Genomic DNA, 26,274 nt, shown 5'->3' on the forward strand with positions numbered 1-26,274 from the left:
TTCAGTGTCTTTCATCTTTAACACAGAATTTTCAAAAGCTATGTATGATTCTGGGAATCAACATACAGATGAAAGATGGAATATGAGACAAGAAGGACTATTCAGGTGTATCATATGTCATTTCCATTGACATTGGCCAAAACTCAATGACATTGCCACACCAATTGCAAGAGAGTCTGGGAATGGCAGTCCAACTGGGCACCCAGAGGAAAAAGAAATGCTTTTAGTATACAGCTCATCAGTTTCTCCCACAGGTTTCCCTTCTTTAGTTTTACTCAACCCTCACTATGGTCGGGAAGATAAACTAATTCCCAACCAGATAGTGCATCTGCCTCAAAACCAAGATATATGTGTGCTGCATGTTCTCATCAACTAGTTATCTACCGCCCTCAAATCCAGTGAACAATGGCACACTTAAAAACTACCTTCTTAGAAATGAGAATAATGGGAGATACTGCAAAGACACTAGTCCATAGCAATGAAGAACACTTTACTGTAGGCTTTGTGAAAGCCCGTATATTACAATGGCTAAAATCCAAAAATAGCTGGTAAGAACATGGTTCTCATTCATTCCTGGTGGGAACATGGAATGATTCAACCACTTTGGAAGACAGTTTGGCAAGTTTCTTACAAGGGTAAACATTGCTATGCTTTGTTAGGTGGTATGGTAAACCACACCATCAACAGGCTCCTAGGAATCTACCCAACTGATTTGAAAAGTCATGCTCACACAAAATGTGTATGCCCACATACAAATGTTGGTAGTAACTTTATTTATAATCACGAAAATTGAAAGCAACCAAGAGGGCCTTCAATAGGTAAGTGAATAAGCAGACTGTAGTAATCCATATAATGGAATATTATTCAGTGAGGAAAAGTAAAAATATTTGAGCTATCAAGATAAACAAAGACATGGATGAATCTTAAATACATAGTGCCAAGTGAAAGAAGTCAGTCTGTCAAGGTTACATACTGTGTTATTCCGTTTGTATGATATTTGAGAAAAGAACAAATGATAGAGATATTAAGCAGATAGGTAAGGGGTTGCTGGAGGTTCAAGGTGAGGGGTGCAGAAAAGGTGAAGTACAGGGAACTTTTTAGGTTGGTAAAACTATTTTTTTAACAGTACAATGGTGGATGTGTGGCAAAATGCTTTTAAACTCATAAAACTTTTTTAAAGTTTTTATTAAATTCCAGTTAGTTAACATGAAATATAATATTAGTTTCAGGTGTACAATAGAGTGATTCGACACTTCCATACATCACCTGGTGCTCATCACAACAAGTGCACTTCTATCCTCATCACCTATTTAACCCATCCTCCCACCCATCTCCCCTCTGGCAACCATCTTTTTGTTCTCTATAAAAACTCATAGAACTTTATAGCAGAAAGAGCAAACCTTAGTATATGAAACTAAAAAGAAATCATTTAGGGGGGATGATGAATCCTGAGATGAAAGTTATATAACTCTACACCTGGAAATAGCAAATATTATCTCTTGATTATGAAATTGCATTGACTTTTTAAAGAAAGTTATTTTAATTATATCAAAATGGGGGGGATGGGCACCATTATACAATTCTAAATCTTGTGTGAGGCATTTCTTGATTTATACAACATCTACTACTCAAAAGTCTGGGTTGTGGAGACTTCTCCCAACCCCACTGTTACTGAAGTATGGCACCTTGAACATCTTGCTCACCAAGACCAACACACTCAAAGTTAGCTTCCACAGCTGGAAGTACTGCACACCTCGCTCATTTCTGTCTACAGCTTCAAAATTTACAAACCAGGAAATGGTCCTCTTCCCACAAGTTGCCAGCTCTTGCCACCTGAAGCCATTGTCGCTTATCTACCAAGTAAATTCTTACGAGGCTTCTAGCTTGCTTTTGCTGCATAGCAGCAAACGGCTGTTGCCAAGGTCATCCACGTTTTCCTTGGCACCTGAGCTGCTGGGTGCCTCCCTGCTCTGATCCGCCCGGACTGCCCAGCAGTTCTGGCAGGGAGGATCCTCACTCAATTCTAAATGTCCTCTTAGCTTAGTGTATAGAATTCATTTGATTTCTCTTTTATGTTGCTCTTATCTCTTAAAAATGATGCGGATGTTTGGGTTGGAACATTAGAATACACAGCTACTCTAGTGAAGGATTTGAAGTTTCAGAATTGTTCAGCACATCGTTAACACCAAAACCTTTTTTGGTAATTCTGCCATTTTTTATGAGTGCTTTTTTAGAAAACTATCAAGAAAAAATATTGCCTTATTGCTGCACCTACATCCTTTTTCTTGTATTTGTTTTGCTTTGAAATCATTATGAATACTACCATTGGCGTTTCCATCAATAAAATTTAGAAAAGGAGATATGAAGGAGCAGATACCAGTTTTTCAAAAGTGCAAAAGGCAATCTGTACAATATTCCATTTTCTGTGTCTCCTGACGAGCACTAAGCACCTTCTCATTCTTTCATTTCCAAACACTTTTTGAGCAGATAAGTCTAGTACTATCAATATCCTCAGGCTAGAAGTCAAGCTAGAAACCCACCATGGACCTTCTCTGGTTTTCATACATGTTTTCTCTGGTCATTCAGTGTTTTAAAACAATTTAAAATGCTAACCCCAATATTTGGGAGATTTAATATAAAAATTCAAATTTCTGGCTTATCTGTTTTTTTTTTTTAATTTTTTTTTTCAATGTTTTTTATTTTTGGGACAGAGAGAGACAGAGCATGAACGGGGGAGGGGCAGAGAGAGAGGGAGACACAGAATCGGAAGCAGGCTCCAGGCTCCGAGCCATCAGCCCAGAGCCTGACGCGGGGCTCGAACTCACGGACCGAGAGATCGTGACCTGGCTGAAGTCAGACGCTTAACCGACTGAGCCACCCAGGCGCCCCCTATCTGTTTTTTTAAAGAGGACTATCTGTCAATACTGTGTCCACATTCTCCAAAACAATAGTAGTCTTATACTGAGAAGAAGTTGCCCCTTCTGATAAATGAGGCACACTCCAGTCTGCTACAGGCTCCCTTTCTTCCCTTGTCATGGAAGGTGAGTGTCAGTTACTACTTATGACTGAGCTTCCATTCTGAAATCCATCCTGATCATATATAGAAGTCCTGCTTGATTTCATGGGCATTTGTGTTTGCTACCCCTTTTTGTGCATTTTTAGACCTATAGGAGAGAGACAAGCAGAGTACCAAGTCTACACCAGTGGCTATTTCCTGTGCCTCCTAGGTCACTCTGTGCTTCAGTCCTAAATCCAAAATTTGGAAGGAGCAGAAATGCGTTCAACTTATGCAGTTTCATTCAAAATGAGGAATATACTTAGGAAAAAGGGAACGATGGATCAACATCTAAATTACCTTTTATTTATTTATTTTTTGTGTGTCAAATATAAAATGTCTGGTGAATCCAGGAATTTTTCCGTATTTATTTTTTTTTTATTCACAAGGAAAACTTACAGAGTAATGGAAAGAACACTAGGTTTATAGTTAGAAAAAAAAGCAAGTGGTATTCACTAGCTGTGTGTCTTGGGGCAACCCACTAAACTCTTATGAACACATGTATACACTTATCTATAAAATGAATATAATAGCTCCCCTATCTTTCACAGAGTTATGAAGGCTCAGGTATGATTATGAATGTGAAAATGCCTTAAAAAAACATGAAGCTCTTAATGTAAGGGATTATTTTAATGAAAAATAGACTCTCAAATGTTAATGAATGAATGAAATTCAGGCATTTAGCTACCTTTTATTGCCTTTTGACTATCTGAGTTGGCCAGAATAATGTCCTCCCCAAAGACAAACACATTATCCTCAGCCCCCCTAACTATGTTGCATGGGTAATAGGACTTTGCACATGTAAGATATTGAGATGGTGTAATTATCTTGTATTGTTACTATGCTGACACACATGAGTCAAAGATTGTATGAGGCTTCTAGAAGCTGGAAAAGGCAAGAAAGGAGATTCTATCCTAGTGTCAGTAGTGCCACTCTGTCCTGTGAATATCTCCATCTAAGGACTTCTGACCTCTAGCAATGTAAAATTATAAATTTGTGTTGTTATAAGCCACTAAGCTTGTGGTTATTTGTTAGAGCAGCAATGGAAAACTAATACAACTTCATAACATTCATGGTCTACACATAAAAATGAAAGGGAAACATGCCACAAGCAATATCGTATTTCCTGTATTATTTGGAAATTTGATTACTCTTGTCTTAATCCTGGTCCCACATGCCTTGGGCACCTTTACCTCAGCACAGTTATTCTTTATCTGATTATCCTATTCCAATTTTCATAATCAACATCATATTCCTGTCATTATTCCCCCTCTCCAATATCTTATCTAACTCTCCTCTTCTTGTATCTAAATATTTCCCCCAAATATTGTTTCTTATTTTGTTAGAGTGAAAACAGAGCAGAAATCTCAGAAAGCCCTTGGGTTGTACTTATTCTTTTTGACTTATGTTACTTGTTGAGCATTTATTTTCATGCTTCTGTTTTATTTGGTTTTGGCTGTTTATTAATTTGTTAGCATCAAGCATCTTAAATCCTGGGCTCATAGGTACTATGTACAAAATTCAATCATTTATTTTGAAAACTAAACATATTTTCATGCTCATGCACAATCCTGATATTTTCAATTCATCAGTCCTTATATATTCTGCTTAGGCAATTTCATCCATATCCATATCCATTTTGTGTAGATGAATCCCAAGTCAGTGCCTCTGGTCTAGCTTTTACCTGCTTATATTCTTATAATTGAGAATACAGACATGATAAAGACACATTTCCCCAGCTTCAAGATATTTGACAATTTGCCGTATTTCCATGCATGAAGGCAATAAGAAGTGTAGAGGACAAGCACCTTAGTCAGTCAAGGTGGTGAGAAGAATGCTTTCAAAATGATATGATGCTTGAATTGATCTTAAGAGACACATATGAGATATGAGTTAACCCAGAGTCCCAGAGACAGCAAAAGGAGAACAGAGAGAGAGAGAGAGAGAGAGAGAAGACATAGAGATAAAGAAATAGAGAAGGAAATTAAAGATGATCACGAGTTTGTTGAATTCAGTCTGAGGCCATCCCACTCAATTAACATATTACAATAGGTGGATATACAAACATACACAAAAGGGGAATGCTTGTGGAGAACTTCAACCTGCTGTATTTTATGTCTCTGTGGAAGAGCAAACAATTAAAAACAAAGAGCCAGAGCTCAAGAGGAAGGTCCAGCCTCTAGAGCTAGGGACATAGTGCTGGGATTATCCATACAAGGTGAACATGCAGAATGTATAATGACAGAAGGCAAGAGGGCTAAAAAGAAAAGTCTAAATTCTGGAGACAGACGTGAAGCTGCACATGGAAAAGGCAGAGAATGAACCACTAGAGAGTTCAAGAGAACCAGGAGAGATGTGTATCAGCAAAGCTAAGGTCAAAGATGGCTTCAAGGGGGTATAGTAAACAGTGTCAGATACTGCAGCAAAATGAAGTGAATTGATCCAGACTATTTCAGTGCTACTTTGAAATAACCAGCTTTGGGAAGAATTTCAGGGTCCACAGATGGGGGACGAAGTCAGTGAACCCTGCATGAAGGAAAGATCTCCAACATTAAAGAGGAGGTAAAGCCAAATACCAGGAAAGGCACCAAGGTTCCAAATGTCAAGGGAAGAATGAAAAACATCACCCCATCCAGGAAGGTCAATAAAGGGTATGAAAATACAGTTATTGAGCCAGGAGGACAAAGAAAAGAACTCATAGGACCTGGAAACAGAGCAGTATCGAAGCTTCAAGAATCAAAGACAGATTGAAAGTGGTCTTTAGGCTCCATTATGAGGATGTCACTAGTGAGAGTCGCGTGATTCCAGTTTATAGTTGGCAGAGCTCTGTATGAAAAATAAGGGGGAAAAACTGCAACTAAAAAAATACGCTTTCAGGAAACTCCATTATGAAAAAGAGGAGACACAATGTAGGTAATGGAGGATGCATCATTAGAAAGTGTGGTTTTCCTTTAAGATAGAAGTGATCAGAACATGGGAAAATGGACAGATAGAAGTCCTGGGAAACAGGAAGTATGATTGATGGAGCAAGATCCCTGAAGAGGCAGGAGGATGAAATCCAGAAGAAAGGAAAAAAGTTCAACAATAATTTAGCTTCTGAGATTTTTGATATTGGGGAAAGAAGAAAAAGAGAAACTTGCATTTCCTGTATATTGTCCATAATAATGATGAAATTAAGTAACATTTAAAAGTGTAGTATGAGAGACTTGTTGCAGCATTTAGAGAAGTTTATACACAACACATTTTACACCTATAGATACAGAGCAACACATTTTTCAAAAGTCTAAGCTCATTTGGTATGACAGATCAACAGTTTATTTTTAAAATCAGCTTTGAAAAAGTCAACTCTATAATAAGGTGACACCTGAGTCTATTAATTATATATCCTATTTAGTGCATCATAAGTCACTGGTTTATTTGATGGGGAAAAATAAACAACTCCTCTTTAATAGGAAGAATTTGTTCCTTTGTGTTCCCTAAATTCTTTCAATCTATTACTCAGAGTAGGTGCTAGTAATTTCATATCCAACAGAATTGAATTAACTTGTTAGTTAATATGTTCAAGGTGTATTTCAACAATTAGAATTCAAGTAGGCTTTAGCAAACACCTGTGTCTGATTAGGCATCTAAGCCAGGTTTCTCTATAAATATAATTGCATTTCAATACTTGAAAGAAAAAAATAATTTATCCATTTATATGTTAACATTATCTATATTCTGCTCCATGCACCCAGGCTCTAAGAGACCGCTTTCTCGTTCTCTTAACAAGAACAGAATATGAATCATCTTTTGACACACAAGAGGCCCGTCATGGAAGGTAAAGGCCATACCTGCCAAAGTATTCCCAGATTTTTGTATCCATAAGCTTATAGAGGCACCAGATTTGAATAATTGCAAGAAAAATACAGGGGAACACACAAAACATACAGAGAAAACTATAGGGCTAAATTCAGTTGTCTTAGATGGCCAAGGAGTATCCATCCTTGAAGGAGGAAGGGACAGAGCCAGTTGGTGGTAACTGCGGTAACATGTTGTGTGATCCATGGGTGTGTCATACAACATTGCCTGCCTCCAAAAATGTGGAATTTCTCATAATCTACTCCAGCAAAAAGGCAGAGGTCACAGCTAATGCAAAGCAGTAGATACTGCCAATGCCAAACCATTTGTGTTTGGATTTAGAAGGCTTTTTGCCCAGCACATTTATCTAAAAATGCTAATGATCGACTTTTGGAAATTGTCCCCCTTTCCCTCAGAATCTGGAGCTAGAGCTATCTCTTTGCCAACCATTCTCTATTGTCTCCATTTTTCTGCTTTCCGCATTCTTGTAGGTTTAGCAGCAATTCTCCAGTCTCCAGCATGGCATCTTGCAAATCTCCTGCAAGTGACTCAGAATAGTAACCAAGTCAGTCTTATCCCCAGGGCTCTCACTGGGGCTATCTTGGCTTGTTCTAAGTTCTCAGAGCTGAGTCATTATTGTAGACTCTCTCCTACCACGTGTCTCCCACCTGGGCAGCCTCCTGACCCTTCTATGGTTGGGGGCTGCTTTGAACTCTCAGGTCTTCCAAGGACTCACGTTTGATTGAAACCTCACAGCCTGCATTCTTACCCTCAAGTTCTGTGCTGTGAAGTGCCTGCCTACTTGGTCTCTGCCTGATGCTAACTCCTGAGTCTGAGTGCTGCTGGCCTTTTGGGATATCCTTGAACAAATTGCTGAACCTCCCAGACATTGTCTACATGTTTGCTTTAACTTAGATTCATTAACACATATAAAAATATCTATGGGGGATTTCTAAATGAAAAGCTTAAACCATACAAGTATAAATTTTGAAGAATAATATTCAGTAAAAAGGTACTGAAAAACAGATGTGGCCAGGTGTCTGAAAGTCTGGATTTCCATTGTGGCAGTGGTTCAATTACATGCATATTCTAATTTTCTTCCTGGGCCTGAGATTGGCTCTATTTCTCAGGCTTCCTTACAGGTAGGTGTGGCCATGCCACTGAGTTCTGGACCATGACAGATAGGAAAAGTGAAGTACCTCACTGCTAGGTATGGCCCACTGGTGAACCTCATTCTCTTCTCACTCTCTGCCCATCATTTGAGGGGATTCCAGGGCCTCAGAGGAAGACAGAACCATCATTTTTGAAGGACTTTATGGAGGAGAGTCCTCACCAACCCACTATGGATTATGATATAGCAAGAATTAAAATTTTCTTGTCTTAAACCACTGAGATTTCAGGGGTTATCTGTTACACCTAGAGTTACTACTACCAATGCATTACATCTACTTTCTTTGCTTCTGAGGTTTCAGTGCTAGAATCTGAACTAATCTGTTTACCTATCCTCATTGACGAAGCTCCAGTTATGCTGCTATGCCCTTTACTTTCCTGCATCTATTCATTACCACCTTCATTTAAATGAAAAAATAAAAAACAAAAACAGAAACAAACACAAAAATCAAAACATCCTTTTAAGATGTTTCTTTGGATAATTTTCTCCCTTATTACTCCCCATATATCTCTACTTCTCAAATCTCCCAGATTAATTTAGGCACACTAATTTTTGGCCAGTGTCCCCATGGCCTCTCACAACTTACTATAATCTGCCATTTTCTAAATGGGTAACCTTGGGAAAATAGTTAAACCTCAAGACACAAATTCTTTGCCTAGAGATGATGACATCTCAGAAATGTGTTGTCAAGCCAAATGAACATCAGTTACCTCGATTACAAAATCATGATACTAAGAGGTATTTCATCTGTTTTAAAATGTCTCAAATGGATGTTAACAGATCTTTATTTTGAAAAACCTGAACTTTGGCAAAATGTAGGCATTCTTTATAAGTTTTTTCCTTCCTTTTTTCTTATCCCCTTACCCTCTATTATTAGCTATGTTTGGGGAGGAGGGACTGAAGATGTTTCTGCAAAGTGCTGTCATTTGCTGCCTACAGGAACTTATGCCATTCACTCATTCGTTCATTTATCAAGTACTCTTCGAGTACTCATCCTATGCTAATGTAAGGAAGACAGAAACAGGATGCCTTAACTAATGAAAAAAAGCTGGAAAAACTGGTGGGGGGCGGGAGGGGCGGTATAAATGGCTGCATACCCTGAGGGCAGGAGAGAGATGAAAGGATGAAAGGGAGGACCTTACGGGGGAGTCTTCAGCTGGATCTTGTCGAAGATTGCCATTGAAAGTCGAAGCAGACGAAATCCGTATGCCATTTGTGCTACAACTCTCTTCCTCCTGCCTTGGAATAAAAATATCAGTGGAAATTATTCGGTAAATGTGGCCATTATGTTTTACTTCTGCTGATATTGAAGTTCGTTCTTATTCCCCGAGGACACAGGTAAAGGTGGAAGCAAGGCAGTGTTCTGGGTAGGTTGGAGATGCCAGCCTGGAATTTAATATTTTCTGTAGGCAATCTCTTCATGGGTAATTGAAAGTGGGCTCTTTGAAATGCTAGTGATTTAATACTTTTCTTATGAATTAAAAAATAGGCACATGCTCTTCCTTTATTCTTTATAAAGTAGCCATTTAAACATCTTCCAGTGTTGGAAGTATTTCTAGCTTAAATATTTCAGAACTTTGAAAATTAAAAGGCTTAGTATTTAGGGCAAATACTCTCTGTCCTGTTTCACATAACTAGGGCTGAACCTTTAATGTCCTGACATTTTCTGGCACCGGGACAAGTGCTGCCATGTTTTACAGCCACACGGAGAGTGAGGTAATCACTAGCAGCAGAGGCATTGATGTCTTTCTCTAAGTTATTCACAGTCTTCAGGTCCCACATGTGCTGATTCCTACCTGACATCTCCTCTCTGCCACATTCAATTGCTTTTGTTAATTTCATTGATTTAAAAAGAGCAGTTCTGCTTTCTGCTTGCCTTTAAGGTAGGCAGAAGGATTGATGTATTTCTTTCACTTCCATTCCCTGCGGTTGATGACATTTTCAATAAATAATCTTATTTTTTTGTTTCCTACTTTGCATTATAAATGTCTTTGGAATGTATGGGCATAGGTACCTGGTCGTACTCATGGTATAATATACATGCAAGCATGTGTGTGTGACTGTGTGCAAACATACATATACACATAGATATGTATATGTATACACATACACTCACACAGAAAAAATATGTGTGTATACATTATGACTATGCATCTTCAGTATAATACAGTCATAGGTGCATTACTTACTCATACTTATATTTATATGTATATATGTGAACATTTCATGTATATATTTTTACACACACAATGAAGTGTTGGGAAGCCAGAAAGATGTGGAAAACCATATCTAGTGAGCTATTTGGTCAGTTAGGACTAATTTCAGTCCCTGTCTCAGTACTTAAAAGCTGGGTAACTTGGTAAACTCAGTCAAGTAACTTAACTCCCTAATCCACAGGTTCTTCACCTGGGATAATAAAACCATATCTCATATTGTACCCATGGGGTATTTGGGACTGTTAAATGAGATCAAGGGCCACGGTGTTCACCCTTGTGGTGATCTTGGAACACAGCAAAAGATGAACGTTACCTGCCATTAGTTTATATTGTTTTTGTACAGACATGTGTAGCCATTCTCTAATTAATGGCAATTGGTTCCCTGCTTATCTGTAATTTCTGGTTAAATAATGCCTAATCCAGAGCTCTTTTTTTTCTTGTTGTTGTTAATTCTTGTTAAAAACCTTCCCAAGCCAATGAACACTACAGATTATCTAAATTTGTTAAAATGATCAATATGTTAAATTTCTAAATATACTGAAATTATGTTTCATGTGCAAAAATTAATAAATTTTATTTTTTTTCAGCCAAATCATGAGTAGGACCTTAATTAAGCAATGGATGTTTCATTTGGTTCTAGAACATATACATGTGTATGCACACACGTAAGTGTACATATATGTAGAAGATATATGCATATATGTATAAACAGTATAATCATATACAATGATAAATGAAAAAGCATAAAAATAAACCAGAAAATAAAAATTAAATGCATGATAGCACAATCACAATACTTTCACAAAGACTACTTGGGTGGAGGAAAGGGTATGCGACTTCTTTATTATGTCTTTGGGTCACAATACTTAAACATGTGATCTTGGGCAACTCAATGTCTACACATCTTGGTTTTAACTATCCAACCTTAATGTCCTACACAAATTATTGTGCAGAAAAGTTTAACTTCTAATGTTTGAGAAAATGTACATTTTAAGGCCAATAGAGATTCTTGTCTATGTATTTGTACGTGTGTACTTATATGAATGAATTTGTCTGTCCTTAGGTACTGGATTAATTTTGTCAATCTTTAATAAATATGTTTTCCTGTAACATCTGCTGAACCCTATTTGTAATAATGAAAGCTACCCATTCATTCAGCCATTTTTCTAGACATACACCCAAGGGTGTCATTGGCATCTAGATATGCAATTTGGGAGCACAACTGCAGTCTCTTGAAAGTATTGTTTTTACATGTTATATAAACATGGTCTGTGGTGGATACTTTGCATATAATCCAAAAATCACTCCAGAAGATATCCTTATCAATATTTATTTATTATTTTTTTAACGTTTATTTATTTTTGAGACAGAGAGAGACAGAGCTTGAATGGGGGAGGGTCAGAGAGAGAGGGAGACACAGAATCTGAAACAGGCTCTGGGCTCTGAGCTGTCAGCACAGAGCCCGACGCAGGGCTTGAACCGGGCTCTGAGCTGTCAGCACAGAGCCCGACGCGGGGGATCATGACCTGAGCCGAAGTCAGACACTTAACCAACTGAGCCAGCCAGGCGCCCCCCTTATCAATTTTTATATGTTACTCCATGTACAGTGACTCAAATTTTAGATTTATATGGTGATTGGCTCTTTCAACAAAATTTACCAAATGCCTACCATATGTCAAACTTCTTGCTGGGAATTGGGAAAACATGGGGAGTAAAATCAGACCCAGTGCCTGTCTTTGTAAAGCTTCCAGTCAGTATGGGGGGTGATGTGGGATAGAGTGCAATGGGCACCAATCAGATAACAAAAACACGTACAATTGTAAATGTGATATGTGTAAGGAACAAAAGATGAGAGAAATATTTAAGTAGTAAAGGTCAACAGGATTTGGGGAAAGATTTTAATTGGGAATGGGTGAAAGAAATAAGGATATAAAATATACTCTTAGTTTTCTGGTTTTAGTAGCTGGATGGATAATGGTGTCTGAGATATGAATTGCTAGAAGAATGCCAAGTTTGAGGTTGGAAACGAGGAGTGAGTAATGCTCTGATTTGGAGGTGTTGGATTTAAGGTACCATTTAAATGTCCAAGAGAAACTATCAGGTAGTTGTCTGTATGATTCTAGCTTCAGAGGAGAGCTAGATATACATTTGGGAGTCATCGGTATTATGAAGATAATTGAAGCCTTGGGCGTGTATAAAATTACTAGGAATAGTATAGATGAAGAAATAAAAGAGATTAGCAAACATTTTGAGAAACTGTAAATGGTTATAGGAAATTATGTAAATGGATGTGCATTTGTTCATAAGCACTATATCAACAACCACAGATCAATGCAGGTATTAACAAAATTCAGAGGAATAAAATGCATAATCTGAACATTACAACTTATAACATAAATGCTATCCATTTGATAATAAATATTTATCCAACTAATGTTGTTATTAACTTATGACAAATATGTATTCAGAGTTGATGATTTTGATGGCATTAAAATTGAACATGTTGGCTTTCTAAAAACAGACTGAACAGCATTGGAAATTGCTGATATTGGTGTTTTCATAATTTGAACATTAACCATTAAACACATACACACTAACATTCACACATACAAATATAGAAACTTAGAGTATGAAATGTAGAAATTAAGACTTAAAGAAATCAATTAATGAACTAGGGCATAGCATTTAATACATTTTTTCATTATTTGTTCTCAGATATTGATGGCATTGTGTCTTATATATCATCTCTGTTACTAAATCATTGAAATTTTTATTGAACAATAAATATTTTAGGTTGGATAGAGTTCAGGAAATAGTAAATTAATTTGAAATACACTTTTAATCAATTTGTTTGATAAAATTTCTATATGGGCAAATAAAGATGATGGAAAGATGTGTTCAACAGAAATATCTTTTAATCAGTCTTTCTCCTAGAGGGAATGGTTTAATGGGGATGAAAGGAACATCATGATAATTAATAAATAAACATCTGCCACCATCTTATAAAACATGCAGTAAATTAGAGGGTGGACACAGTAGTGGTCATTACCAATTACTGCGTCTTTGAACGTTTTAAATCATCGTTTATCAAAAACAATGTTAAGTTAAAATGATAATGAGATGGATGGATCCAAGCACAGCTGGACACCTTCCCTTTGTTCCTGAAAAGAACCTGTGCTTCGTAAGGACATGCTGGCAACCTCACAAATCACGTTGCATACAAAGAGCTCAGAGCAAAACCAGTACATACCTCCCTGTTCCCTCTGTATCTGGCAAATGTAAACTTTTCCTGTAACTCCTTGGCTAAAGTGCATAAATGGCTCTTGGGCCTTCCACAGGCTTTCTGTACTTTAGACTCCATGAGGTCAGGGTTGGGGTCCATCTGCATCATGAAGTAGGGTGCCCACAGCCAAAATTTCTACATTGCCTGTGGAGTGGATCCACCAGGCTTGGAGGACCAACACATTAGAAGGGGCTGGATTTTTTAAAAAATGTTTATTTACTTATTTTGAGAGAGTCAGAGAGCATGAGCTGGAAAGGAGCAGAGAGAGAGGGAGAGAGAGAATCCCAAGCAGGCTCCACACTGTCAGATCAGCGCCCCATGTGGGGCTTGATCTCACACAAGGGATTTTATCCTTCTATGGAGCTCAACAACTTTTACAATTAAATTATATTTAGGCTTTAATTGCTGATTAACACTTCCAGATTTTTGTTAATTTTCCCCCCAGAGTGATAGGGGCTAGCAATGGGTACTCAATTCAATTTTCTTTAAAAAAAATTTTTTTTAACATTTATTTATTTTTGAGACAGAGAGAGACAGAGCATGAACGGGGGAGGGGCAGAGAGAGAGGGAGACACAGAATCTGAAGCAGGCTCCAGGCTCTGAGCCATCAGCCTAGAGCTTGACGCGGGGCTCGAACTCACAGACCGCGAGATCATGACCTGAGCTGAAGTAGGACGCTCAACCAACTGAGCCACCCAGGCGCCCCTCAATTCAATTTTCATTGTAATTGCTATTTCTTCTACAAGTCTCAAATATTTGACACACGGCACCAGCTATGCATTTGCTTCAATGTAGGCATCCTAGTTTATGACAGCTGAGAATTTTAACAACTGCACAGCCATCTTATGCCCATTGTCAGCCAGGTAGCAAATAGTTCAGTTCTAAAATATACCAGTATTGCTTTCTTAGGCCACTCCCAAGAGTCCAGCTTGTCCAGGTTGCGTTCTCAAAGATGCAGATTCTGAGACAGAGATTAATGTGAAGGAGGTTTTTCAGGGTGTGCTCTTGGTATCAAAGGAAAGGAAGGGATACAAACAAAGCAGGGTTGGATATAAGAGAAGTTGATGGTGATCGTGTCTCCGTGGAGGCCTTAGCCAACCCTACAGGGATATTTGACACTGGTGTGACCCTTCTGAGTTCTGCTGAGTTTTCTTTCACTGATCACTTATTGAGCACAGTCCATGTGGGGGTTAGTGGTATCTTTAGCTAAAGCAATCCTGGTAGGGGGCTGAAAGTTGAGGGTTTTCTGTGGGCAGCGCTTCTGGTATCTGAGGAAGTAACTCTTTTGTTCCTGAAGGAGAATCTTGACTGCATCACAGAGTTTACAAACACATAATTACATCTAAGTAAATTGTGACTATGGCAAAATGAATACAATTTAGCTTTTAAACCGGAAATTTTTCACCTATTTATTTACTATTATTTTGAAGTCTTCCAATTTAAGAGAACTCTTTGTGGCTATATATTTCCTGTATTGATACCCTTCTGCATCCATAAGTATCAACTGTGATTAATTTTTTTTGAATGCCCCTTTTATAGTCTGAGAGATGATATGGGAGATGCCATGATTTATCCTTTTTTTAAAAAAAATTTTTTTTTAACGTTTATTTATTTTTGAGACAGAGAGAGAGCACGAACGGGGGAGAGGCAGAGAGAGAGGGAGACACAGAATCTGAAGCAGGCTCCAGGCTCTGAGCCATCAGCCCAGAGCCTGACACGGGGCTCGAACTCACAGACCGCGAGATCATGACCTGAGCTGAAGTCGGACGCTTAACCGACTGAGCCACCCAGGCGCCCCTATCCTTTTTTTTTTTTAAAAATCACTCTGCCAACTAATACCAAGGGCTCCATATTTGTTGAGTTGTTGACTGGATGATACCACAGTGTTTGTCAGGCTTTCTATCCATTAATTTACTTTCTACAAAAAGGTAATATAGCAAAAGATGACCATACTGTAGATATTCTACTACTATTAATGTTCCTCTACCACCTAATTTGCATATAAATACCTAAAGCTTAAAAATTTCTCACAGTATTTTAGGGGAAAACATCCACAGTAAATGGACCTTGTTAAATAGATTAAATTAGCCTTTCCAAAGGACTCTATCAAAGCTGAGATTAAATTACTTTTAGATTATCTAAAAATATTTTTTGTTTTCTATTAATTTCCGGGGGATTGAGGCTCTGTACTGATCAGCACCTCTCATATGCTCTCAAAGCTCTTATTTTGAATCTGAGTATTATGTCCATGGCCTATTTCTGATCTCCATGTAAATTCGATTTTTATAAAATAAGATTTCACATTACTGTTAATACCTGCAGATTTCTGAACTTTTACATTAGATTTGGAAATCACCCTTGGTTCTCAATAGCATTTCCAGATAGAGAGAAAAAAAAAGCATTTCACTTCTCTTTCACTTCAACATCTGTGATAATCTTTCTCTAAGTTCATTTTCTTGGCAATGGGAAAATTTTCTACTCCTCAATTGGATAGTCACCAGTAGTCAGTAACTATCAGAAGAGAGCAGAGAACGTATTCTTTTTTCTGTCTTTCAGGTCCTTAAAAAATTAATGTGCCTTTAGAAATTACTCTAGAGATGTTCATAGAAAATTGCCAGATGTACATGTTGGTTGCACATTTGGGAATAGGTGCATTCTGTAGTTTTACTGCACTGTGGGAAAACCATTGTTCTAATCCAAGAAATGTGCTGCCCAAAGCCCCATATCTGTCACAAGGATTGATTGTGTGGAAGCTGCAAAAGACAATTCAGCACAATTTTCTGGGGGATAAAACATTTTTACAAGATTCATTGGAAGGCCCAGGCTCAAATAAATATTGCAAAGCCCCTTACATGCCAAGCTCTGCCATTACATAGCCTCCTCTGGTAAAGCATTTGGTCTATCATGGGCCTATCTTTACTCCTTTGGAAAAGAATTATCTTCCTGGAAATATTATTTTTATAGCATAAATATAGATATGACATAGTTCTGTAATATAATCCCAAGTGAAAAATAATTGAGAAGTTGTTTCATAATATTAATAGGCATATGTTTAAAAAAAGAATCCTAAAAGTATAATGTGGTTTCTTGCTGTTATGGGCTGAATTGTGCCCTCCTAGAATTAATATGTTTAAGTACTAACCCCTAGAATCTCAGAATAGGACTATACTTGGAGATAGTCTTTAAAGAAGTAACTAAAATAAAATGAGGTCACTAAGGTGAACCCTAATCTAAATGACTAGTGTCCTTATAAGAGGAAGAACTTTGGACTCAGACCCATACAAAGGGAAGACCATGTGAGAGAGAGAAGATGGCCATCTGAAAGTCAAGTAGATAGGCTTCAGAAGAAACTGACTTGCCAACTTGATCTTGGACTTCCTGAATTATGAGAAGACAACTTTATTTTGCTTAAGCCACTCAATGTGTGTATTTTGTTATGGCAGCCCTAAAAAAAAAAGTAAGTCTTTGATATCTGTTGACAACATACTAGCAATATTTGTTATACTTTCTAAGAAAAAGTAGTTTTCAAAATTACGTTGTTTTCATACTTAATAGAAAGTCAGTGGTTTGTGTTTATGGAGAATAGGGGATAAGACCTGTTTTTGCATATGAACACTCCAAATTAATGTGAAGCCAGTCATTTACATTCATGTTATTTTTTCCTCTAAGCATCACTAAATGTATTTGGAAAAAGGCAAAATCAGCAGAAAATTCAGAAGACAAATTTTCCAAAGTTTGTTTTTACAATGGAAAAACTTAATATCCATCCAATAGGATAAAAAAAACCCTGACAAAATGTAGTAGTAATATGATTTGTATATTTATTGATTACATATGGTAAGCAATAAAAATGCAATGTGCATAATTTATTTAAGTAACTTCTAAAATCTTTGTCATTCAGTTGATTTCTAAGAATGGACTCCACATTATTTTGAAGAAAAATTGATATTTTTCATTAAATGTTTATAGACATTCCATGATAGTTTAATATAGGCAATTATTTTTAAAAAACATAATCATCATATCTTTAAAAATACAGAGCAAACAAGAGAATGAAATTTTATATTTTCTGATAATACTGTGGCTTTGATTTAGTATTTTATTTTTTCCAGGATTGTGTGTGTGTGTGTGTGTGTGTGTGTGTGTGTGTGTGTGTTAAATACCTCCTGCCCCTGAAAAGACAGTTTCCAAATTATGCAAAACATATATACTTAAAATCTCAATATATTTGGAAAAAAGTTACGCAAGTATTTTGGTTCGCATCTCAGGTGATTTAATTTTATTTCAGCAGAAATTATAGAGAAGGTATAAGAATTATAATAAATACCAGCAGCACAGAATCTCGCCAGTGATGTTATCTGGCATGTTGAAAACAGAGATATACTTAAGTGCCATTTGACAGGAACACAGAGCCATATTGTTTCATCTTTTCATTACATTCAGAATAAAAGTAGATTCAAACCGATTATGGCAAACACTGTATAGCTTAATGCAAGGAAAATCCCATTGTGATAGACATGAAATTTCTGAACATCAAATTTACAAGTTCAACAGAAGGTTATCGAAGTCTATTTCAGACATCAGTGTGTCTCAGACTTGAGAGTGAACTGCAAGTGGGCAGAGATGTTTTACTCAGTGTCACTGTAGCACCTATTCCTTTTAATTTGCTCTTCCACGGTGAGTTGTTCAGACTGGACCTCCACTCTGGGAAATGAAGGCTTAGCTGCACATGCACTGCTTGGAGCATCACAACCTGTATTCCCATTAACGTGGGCTGTTACTACTGCTTCACCATGCCCACGTTTGATGCCCTTCCCAAATTCTCTCAAATACAAGCATGGCATATTTTTAATTTGATCTACAGATTCCATTAAGTCACGTTCAAAAGTGTTCTCATTCTTTTTGGAAAAAGCGGCGATCTTCACAGGGTTAGAAAAAAGGAAGTGTAGATTTTTGTTATTTGCATGGTTTCCTTTGGTGTGTAAGATATTTGTATCAGAAGAGGCTAAGGATCTTTCCTCCTTTACTATTAACCTGCCACTGAGACCCAGTTTGGGGGCAGACTGCACGGGACTGCCAGCAGTAGCTCTGTCAGCCTGTTTCCCGAGAGCCATGGCTAGAATATTCCTCGAGTACGCCTTCTCAGATTCAAATATACCAAGTAACTCTGAGATTCTAGATGCATTTTCTAAATTTTCAATTTGAAATTCACCTGCGGTATAGTTTGCTTCCCTTGACAATGGTAATAGATTAGGAAATTCTAAAATAGATGTCTTCTGCCTGCAATTACTCAGACACGAGACTGCTACATAATTGTTATTATTATTCTTATTCAAATTCTCTTTACAATTTTCTGGCACCACCTCATCTTCAGTGTTAGCAACCTGTAAAACTTCTGCACCATCAGTTTCATTAGTTTCTTCATTTTTCCCCTTCCGAGCACTCTGCACAACCACATTATTGTTGTCATTAAGATCCATTTCACTTTTCCTTTTATTCTTTGTATCTTCAGCCTCATTCAGCTTATCTTGCACATTCTTATTTCCTTCCTTCTTCTCATCTTTTCTTGCTTCGTACATGTCCATGTCTTTGATTCCTGTAACATCCTCTTTTTGACACATATGGATGGACTGCACATATGGCTGCAGGAAAGAAACATTATCTTGCTCCTGCCCTTTATTTTCCAGAGCTTTAACGGGTTCTATTCGTGATTCACTTTTAAATTCAGAGGATGTAGGGACTGTCATTTCTGGTGGCCATTTAGGTTTACTCATTTTGAACTCTTCCTCAAGGGGGAAGGTCTTCTTAGGCATCTCCCTGGAAGGGGGCCAAATGATTTTTAATTTTCCCCTCTCCCTGAATTTTTTCAAATCATCTCTTTGTCCTCTACTGTTACTGTCATCTAACTGTTTATTAAGATCTCCAAGTAAGGCAGTGTTTTCCACGCTACTTTTACACATATTTGTGGCTTCATTAGGAATAAAATCCACTGAGCTGCTTTGATTTTTGTAATTCCATCGATCTTTATGCTGTTTGTGTCCAAAACCTTCATCATAATTTCCTTTAGATTTGAAAAGCTGGTTAAAGTGAGGTTTACAATATATTTGTCCATGAAGTGATGCATAATTTCCCAAACTGCCGAAAAGAAAAAAAAAAAAAGAAAAAAATGTTTAACATTCCATATATATACTGTAAATTCATAGGGAATTAGGAAATTAATTATTTCAAGAATGAGTCAGAGATTCAGTACAATTAATTTACTGGCAATAGGAATGTACTTATTAATTGAACGTTCTTGTTAGATAATGGTTACTGCTAACATTCAACATGATACATGTCTTATTTAGAATTTCATGTTTAGTATTTAGAATTTAATGTTGTATGTCAAGTATTGGTATAATAGCTATTATAGTATAATACATATATGGATATAGATGGTGTAAAATGATAAGACTAAACCTTTGTTAATTCAGTGGTTTTTGTGGGGGCTGCATTTTTCAATGAATCCTGAAGAGTACACACACACACACAAATCAACCATTTAAATTTCCTTGTTAACTAGATTTTGAATGTATTGGAAAGGTTGCCTATGCAATTGTTTATTTGGCCTCTTTGGGGAGATCAACAAATAGAGTGCCTGTTAAAATTAAAATCAAATTTAGTCAGAGGCATCATTTTTTTTTAGTTATCACTGAGTCTCCACATAAATACAGATACACGAATTAGATACCAAAACTTAAAGCCCATGGATAAAGTTTATAACAAAACTAAGTGATAGGTGCTCTGGTGGCTCAGTCAGTTAAGTGTCTGACTGTTGATGTTAGCTCAGGTTGTGATCTCATGGTTGTGAGATCAAGCCCCGCATTGGGCTCCACGCCAAACATGGAGTCTGCTTGGGATCCTCTCCCTCTCCCTCTCTCCCTGCTCCTCCCCACTCATGCTCTCTCTTTCTCAAAATAAACAAATAGATAAACATTAAAAAAAAAAACAGCAACAAAAGTAAGTGACAAGGTATCCTCACCAAACCCAAAATATAAGGAGGTAAAAACAAACCAAAAACTCTAAGACTAGCCTGAGAGTCGCATCTGTATGACTGACAGCAGAAGAAGCAAGGAAGGTGTCTAAAAAAAACAGAAAATATAAAACCACAAAATAGTCAGCCAGTATTTTCTGGAAAGTATCACATGCCAATCAGAGAATAGCAGCTGAAACTGGGTGGGGTTTTACCTTCTTCATTGGCCAGTGAGTGCAAGGGCCCTGTAGCAGGGAAGTCTGCCAGAGAAGTTAAAACTCTCAAAATTGACCAACTGAGATCCCCTTTTAGGATAACACTTTATACTGAAAACAAAAATATGGGAATTGAATCAAAACGTAATTGGATAATGATGACAGAAATGAAAGAGAAGGTCCTGACTAACATGGGGGAGATGAATCAAGGCAGGAAATCCCAGAATTCAAGTCATTGTGGTTTTTTGGACAGTGTATGAAAACTGGAATTGGTAGTACTGTGAAATTGGGAAAACCATCCTAAACATTGCCTCCTTCTAAGATTTGGGAAAACTAATGCCATGTGAAAATGAGCCACAGAAAAGTATTAAGGCCAAATATCATACAGATTTATTATAAGAAATGAAAGAGTAAAGAGAATTTTTCATATCACTACAGACAATGAAAACATGCTAGAAAAACATGTTCTCAACATCAAAATTTTAAAAATGAGCGAAAAAACATTAAAACATGATAAAAAGGCTTGAAAGTTTAGAATGAATTGTAATTAGAAAAATGTCATAAATGAGGTGTGAGAAATCAGGGGAAAATCACAAATAAAAGAAAAAATCAGTAATAGAAACTAAACTAAAAGAAATTAAGAGCATATAAACACAATAGAAAATATTTTAAGATGAGAAATAGGAGAATAAGAGGATGAAAACTTACAACCAGAAATTTAAAAAAGATGATTTGAGAGAAGAACAATTAATAAAGACAGGCACAAAATATCCATGTAGGTATAACAGAAGTTCCTGAAGAAGAAAATAAAGTAATGTGATAGGTTAAATGCTAAAAAGCTATAGTTTAAGGAAACTTTCCTCAGATAAAAAGGTATGAAACTATGTATTGAAAGAGGCACACTAGGTAACTGAGACTATTTGACCCAGAATGACCAACATCAAGAAATATCCTAGTGAAATCACTGGACTTTAAATAAAAAGAAAAAAAAATCCTTTGTGTTTATCTAAAAAGAAAAGAAAAGCATATGATTTATAAGAGAAATAATTAGATTATTATCAGTCATTTCCAACACTTTAAGCCAAAAGAAAATGGAATAATGCATTTAAAATATTCAGTGAAAGAAAGTGTAAGTCAATGATTTTTCTTTCAGCAGACTGACTTTCCATTATCAAGATCACAGAACAGCCTTTCTGAGGGATCTACTAGAAAATAAGCTTGCATAACTAAAATAGCTACAGAAGTATCAACATAAACATCTGTTGCAAGCATTATATACATATAAATATAAAACCTATAAACTAAAGATGAAATGATGGCAATGAGGGAGGTGGTGCGATATGTAATGGCTGCTTAATATGACACTGAAGACATAACACAATTAAAAAAGAATGGAATGCGGATGAATGGGGAGCAAATGCCATTTAAGTTTTCATAATCAAATTAGGGGTGCTGATAGTTTTGCTATTCCAAAACTGTTGTTCAAATGAATATGGGATACTCTTTTTTTTAATGTTTTATTTATTTTTGAGAGACCATGAGCGGGGCAGGGGCTGAGAGAGAGGGGACAGAGGACCCCAAGCGGGCTCTGTGCTGACAGCAGTGAGCCTGATGCCGGCTCGAACTCTCAAACCATGAGATCATGACCTGAGCCGAAATCAAGAGTTGGCTGCTTAACCGACTGAACCACCCACGTGCCCCGAATATGGGATATTCTAATTCTTTCCTCTCCTTTGTCTTTGAGAACCGGAAGTCTTGAAGTGAAAGCGAGGAGGCAGATGTGGAATAGAAAAGAGGCTAAGGCAAAAGCAATGCAGTTTTGAATTCAATTTGAGATATTCCTACAAATTCATGATTTATTTTTCTTTATATATAAACATCTACTAGCTCTTAACACTAAGAAAGCTTCAAAATAGTAACCAACCCAGTAGAAAGAGCATTGAGATTATAATCTTAAAATGCCATTTCTCACAAATAAAAAAAAAGTAAAAAGGAAATGACTGATCCTGGGTCTGGAGGAAGTAAGTGTATCAAAGGGGTATGGAACATCTAGTCCTACCAGATAATGAGAAAACTATCAGAGAGTACTTAGGTCTTGCCAAAAGGACTGAAGAGAGAACCTGAAGAGGTCAGGGATAGAATTATTTGAGCTTCAGAAATGATAATAACTGCATCTGATTAAAACCAATCAAACATATGTAAGTCTATGAGTTTATAAATATATCATGAATATTTTAAAATTCGTTACCTCTTAGGAGATAAGGAACCATTTCATTACATTGTTAAATAAGTAACTGATACATTGGCAAAACAGGTAAACAAAGGGAAAAAGTTATGTATTTATTCTGCCTTTCCTTCACCAACTGTACCACCAAGTGACCACATAGTAGATGAGGGGAAGAATCACCTGTAAAAGTAGTCAAACTAATAATGAAAAAGAAAGAACAAAATGAGAATATGAACATTTTGTAAATATCAATTAATGCATATAGGTATTAAGATTTCATTTTTGCCATGATTGCAAAACCAGACACGAGCAGACACTATGTGCTTACTATATTCTTGCCAACACTCCCTATGTTCTTGAAAAAGGTATCAAATCTTAGTTTAAATCAGAATCTAGATTCAGCTGACAGTTTTTCAGAAACACAGGGGAGAAAGGAGTATGTGAACTACATGATAAGTGAGCAATCAGCAAATCCAGACTGGATAATTCTACAGGTCAAATATTCAAGGTTCTTCGCAAATAAATTGTAAGAAATGAAAGAAATGGATAGAAAACCCTATAGATTTAAAAGATGGAAAAGACATATCAAAGTTTTAAAAAATGAATACAACTAAAGTATAATATCCAAGAAAGCATATTTGGATTAAAAAAAACTATAAAAATGCAAGGAAGAAACTATTAAAAAGAATACTATTTACTCTGAGAGAGAGAACTGGTTGTGTTTGGGTGAGGCACATGGAAGGAGCTTCTGGAACCACTGGCAATGTTTATTTATTGACCTTGGTACTAGTTAGAAAGCATTCACTTTATAATAATTTATTAAATCATACATTTGATTTGTTTTTTTCTATATTTGTGGCTTTTGGTATAATGACTTTTAAAAAATATTAGTCACTGGGGGCACCTGGGTGGCTCAGTCTGTTAAGCATCCGACTTTGGCTCATGTCATAATCTCATGGTTTGTAAGTTTGAGTCTTGTGTCAGGCTCTATGCTGACAGCTCAGAGCCTGGAGCCTGCTTCAGATTCTGTCTCCCTCTCTCTCTCTCTGCCCCACCCCACACTCACGCTCTGTCTCTCTCTGTCTCTCAAAAAAAAAAATAAATAAATAAACACTAAAAAAATTTTAAAAACATCAGTCATCAAATATTTTTCAGTCCTTATTAAATGTCAGGGCTTTACTAGGTGTGAGAGTCAAACATTAACACATTTCCTACAGCTGGAAAGCAGTTACATTAGATTGTGTTAAGAATGAGGCAAGCACTGGGATGCTCCGGGAGCACATAGGAGGGACACTTGAATCCATACGTGGGGATCAAAGCAGGCTTTTTCAAAGACATAAAGTCTCAGTTGAGGTCTGAAGAATGAGTGGATATTAGCCTGGTGAAGAGCTGGAGAGGGGGCATGGGAAAACTCCTACAAGGAGTGGAAATAACATTTGGGACCAACTAGATATGAGAGAGAAAGATAATGATTTTGAGGAACTGAAATTCAGATTTCATGAAAAGTAACATGCAATGGGAGGAAGGGGTGTTGGGAAAGGAGTAGGGTAAGATTCTGAATTGCCTATTAATTCATAGTAAGATGCTAATTTTACTTTGACAGAGGTAACCATCATATGTTTTAAACAGATTTGCATTTTAGAAAGATCATTTTCACTACATCATGGAGCATGTACTGGGGCAAGTTGTTGGTGGTAATGGAGGTAAGAGATAATGGGGGCAGGGAGGCTAATTTGCTAGAAAGACTGTTGCATTAGTACAGGTGAGAGACGACAGGTGGAAGATGCCTGGGCTGTGGGGATGGAGGAAAATGTACAGCTCAAGAGGCATTTATAGGATACCAGTTATAGGACTCGGTCATTGCTTGGGCATAGGGAATGAAGAAGAGGAAGGACTGAAAGGTAACTTCATGTTTCAGTCATTGAGTTAGTGTTAATGTCATTTATTGAGAGACTATCATACAGACCAGAAGTCAAGGAAGGAATTTCAGAAGACAGAAAAAATAATGGGGCATATTGAATTTGGTGTACAAGTGAGAAATCTAATTAGAGATGAATGCTAGTCATTGAGATATAAGCATCTGATAGAGGAGAGAACTGGGCTACTGTACAGATTTCAGAGTTATTCTACATGGATGATGATTAAAGTCATGGAAGTGGATGCAGTAAACTATATATATAAAGAATATAAACAGAAGAATAAATGGCCATAACAGAATCCTAAGGAACTCTAACATTTCAGTAATGGACAGAAAAGAGTCACCCACATAGGAGTCTGAGAAGGAACACCCAGAAGGTAGGACAAAACTATTATACTCTGGCGTCATGGAAACCAAAGAAAAAGAACATTGCAGTAAAGGGTGTTTGACATTGTCAGTTTAAGTCAGGAAAGATATAGCCTGATACACACTGGATTTGGCAAAATAATTACAATTTCAGCATCTCAGACTATAGCCACACCAAATGCCACATTCATTAAAATGCATTTGCTACTGTATTGATACAGTGCTTCTGTTGCAACAGACAGGAACAAACAAAACAAAAAACAAAAGACAAAAAAGACATAGTATATCTTACCTGACACTGACAATACTCTACATTCTTATTTTTTCTTCTTTTATTTAGACACAATACCCAGACATAGGTATACTCTAGCCCATCACCCAATTTTGTATATGAAGTTTTACTGGAATACAACTGGGCCCATTAGTTTACAGCCACACTTGTTCATTTAGTTAACTGTGGATGCTTTTCCACTCAACTGGAAAGTTGAGTAGTGACAGAAATAGTATGGCCTATAAAATTGAAAATATTTACTATCTGGCCCTTTACAGAACAAGTTTTCTGACTCATGATCTTGAATCTAGACTTAAGGGGTGCCTGGATGGTTCAGTCTGTAGAAGATGCAATTCTTGATCTCAGGGTCTTGAGTTCAAGTCCCATGTGGGGCACAGAGCTTACTTAAAATAAAATAAGGTTGGGGGTTCCTGGGTACTTCAGTTGGTTATGTGTCCAACTCTTAATTTGGCTCATGTCATGATCTCATAGTTTGTGAGATTGAGCCCCCACGTTGGGCTCTGTGCTGCACAGAGCCTTCTTGGGATTCTCTCTCCCTCTCTGCCACCCCGCACCGCGCCCCCTCGCACTTTATCTGTCTCAAAAATAGATAAATAAGGGGCGCCTGGGTGGTTCAGTCAGTTAAGCATCTGACTTTGGCTCAGGTCATGATCTCACAATTTGTGGGTTCAAGCCCTGCATT

At 37.0% G+C, this 26,274-nt stretch overlaps 1 protein-coding gene across 4 annotated transcripts in view; it reads right to left on the bottom strand.

The window, feature by feature from the left end:
- Positions 1-17,812: 17,812 nt before the first annotated feature.
- XIRP2 (xin actin binding repeat containing 2) overlaps positions 17,813-26,274 on the bottom strand; it is a 100,739-nt gene continuing 92,277 nt past the window's right edge. For 3 of the 4 annotated variants that reach the window (XM_053908024.1, XM_019458428.2, XM_019458420.2), the window contains exon 9: positions 19,585-19,697. Coding sequence is in view for 1 of the 4 variants with exons in the window: in XM_019458438.2 (XP_019313983.2) it covers positions 18,191-19,697 (1,507 nt within the window). In the remaining 3 variants the exon portion in view is untranslated. Of the gene's footprint in view, positions 19,698-26,274 lie in introns of all 4 variants that reach the window. The other variant, XM_019458438.2, reaches the window with a different exon arrangement.

This window comes from Panthera pardus, unplaced genomic scaffold (genome assembly GCF_024362965.1).
Source record: "Panthera pardus isolate Hobbes unplaced genomic scaffold, ASM2436296v1 HiC_scaffold_10, whole genome shotgun sequence".
Taxonomy (NCBI): Eukaryota; Metazoa; Chordata; class Mammalia; order Carnivora; family Felidae; genus Panthera; species Panthera pardus.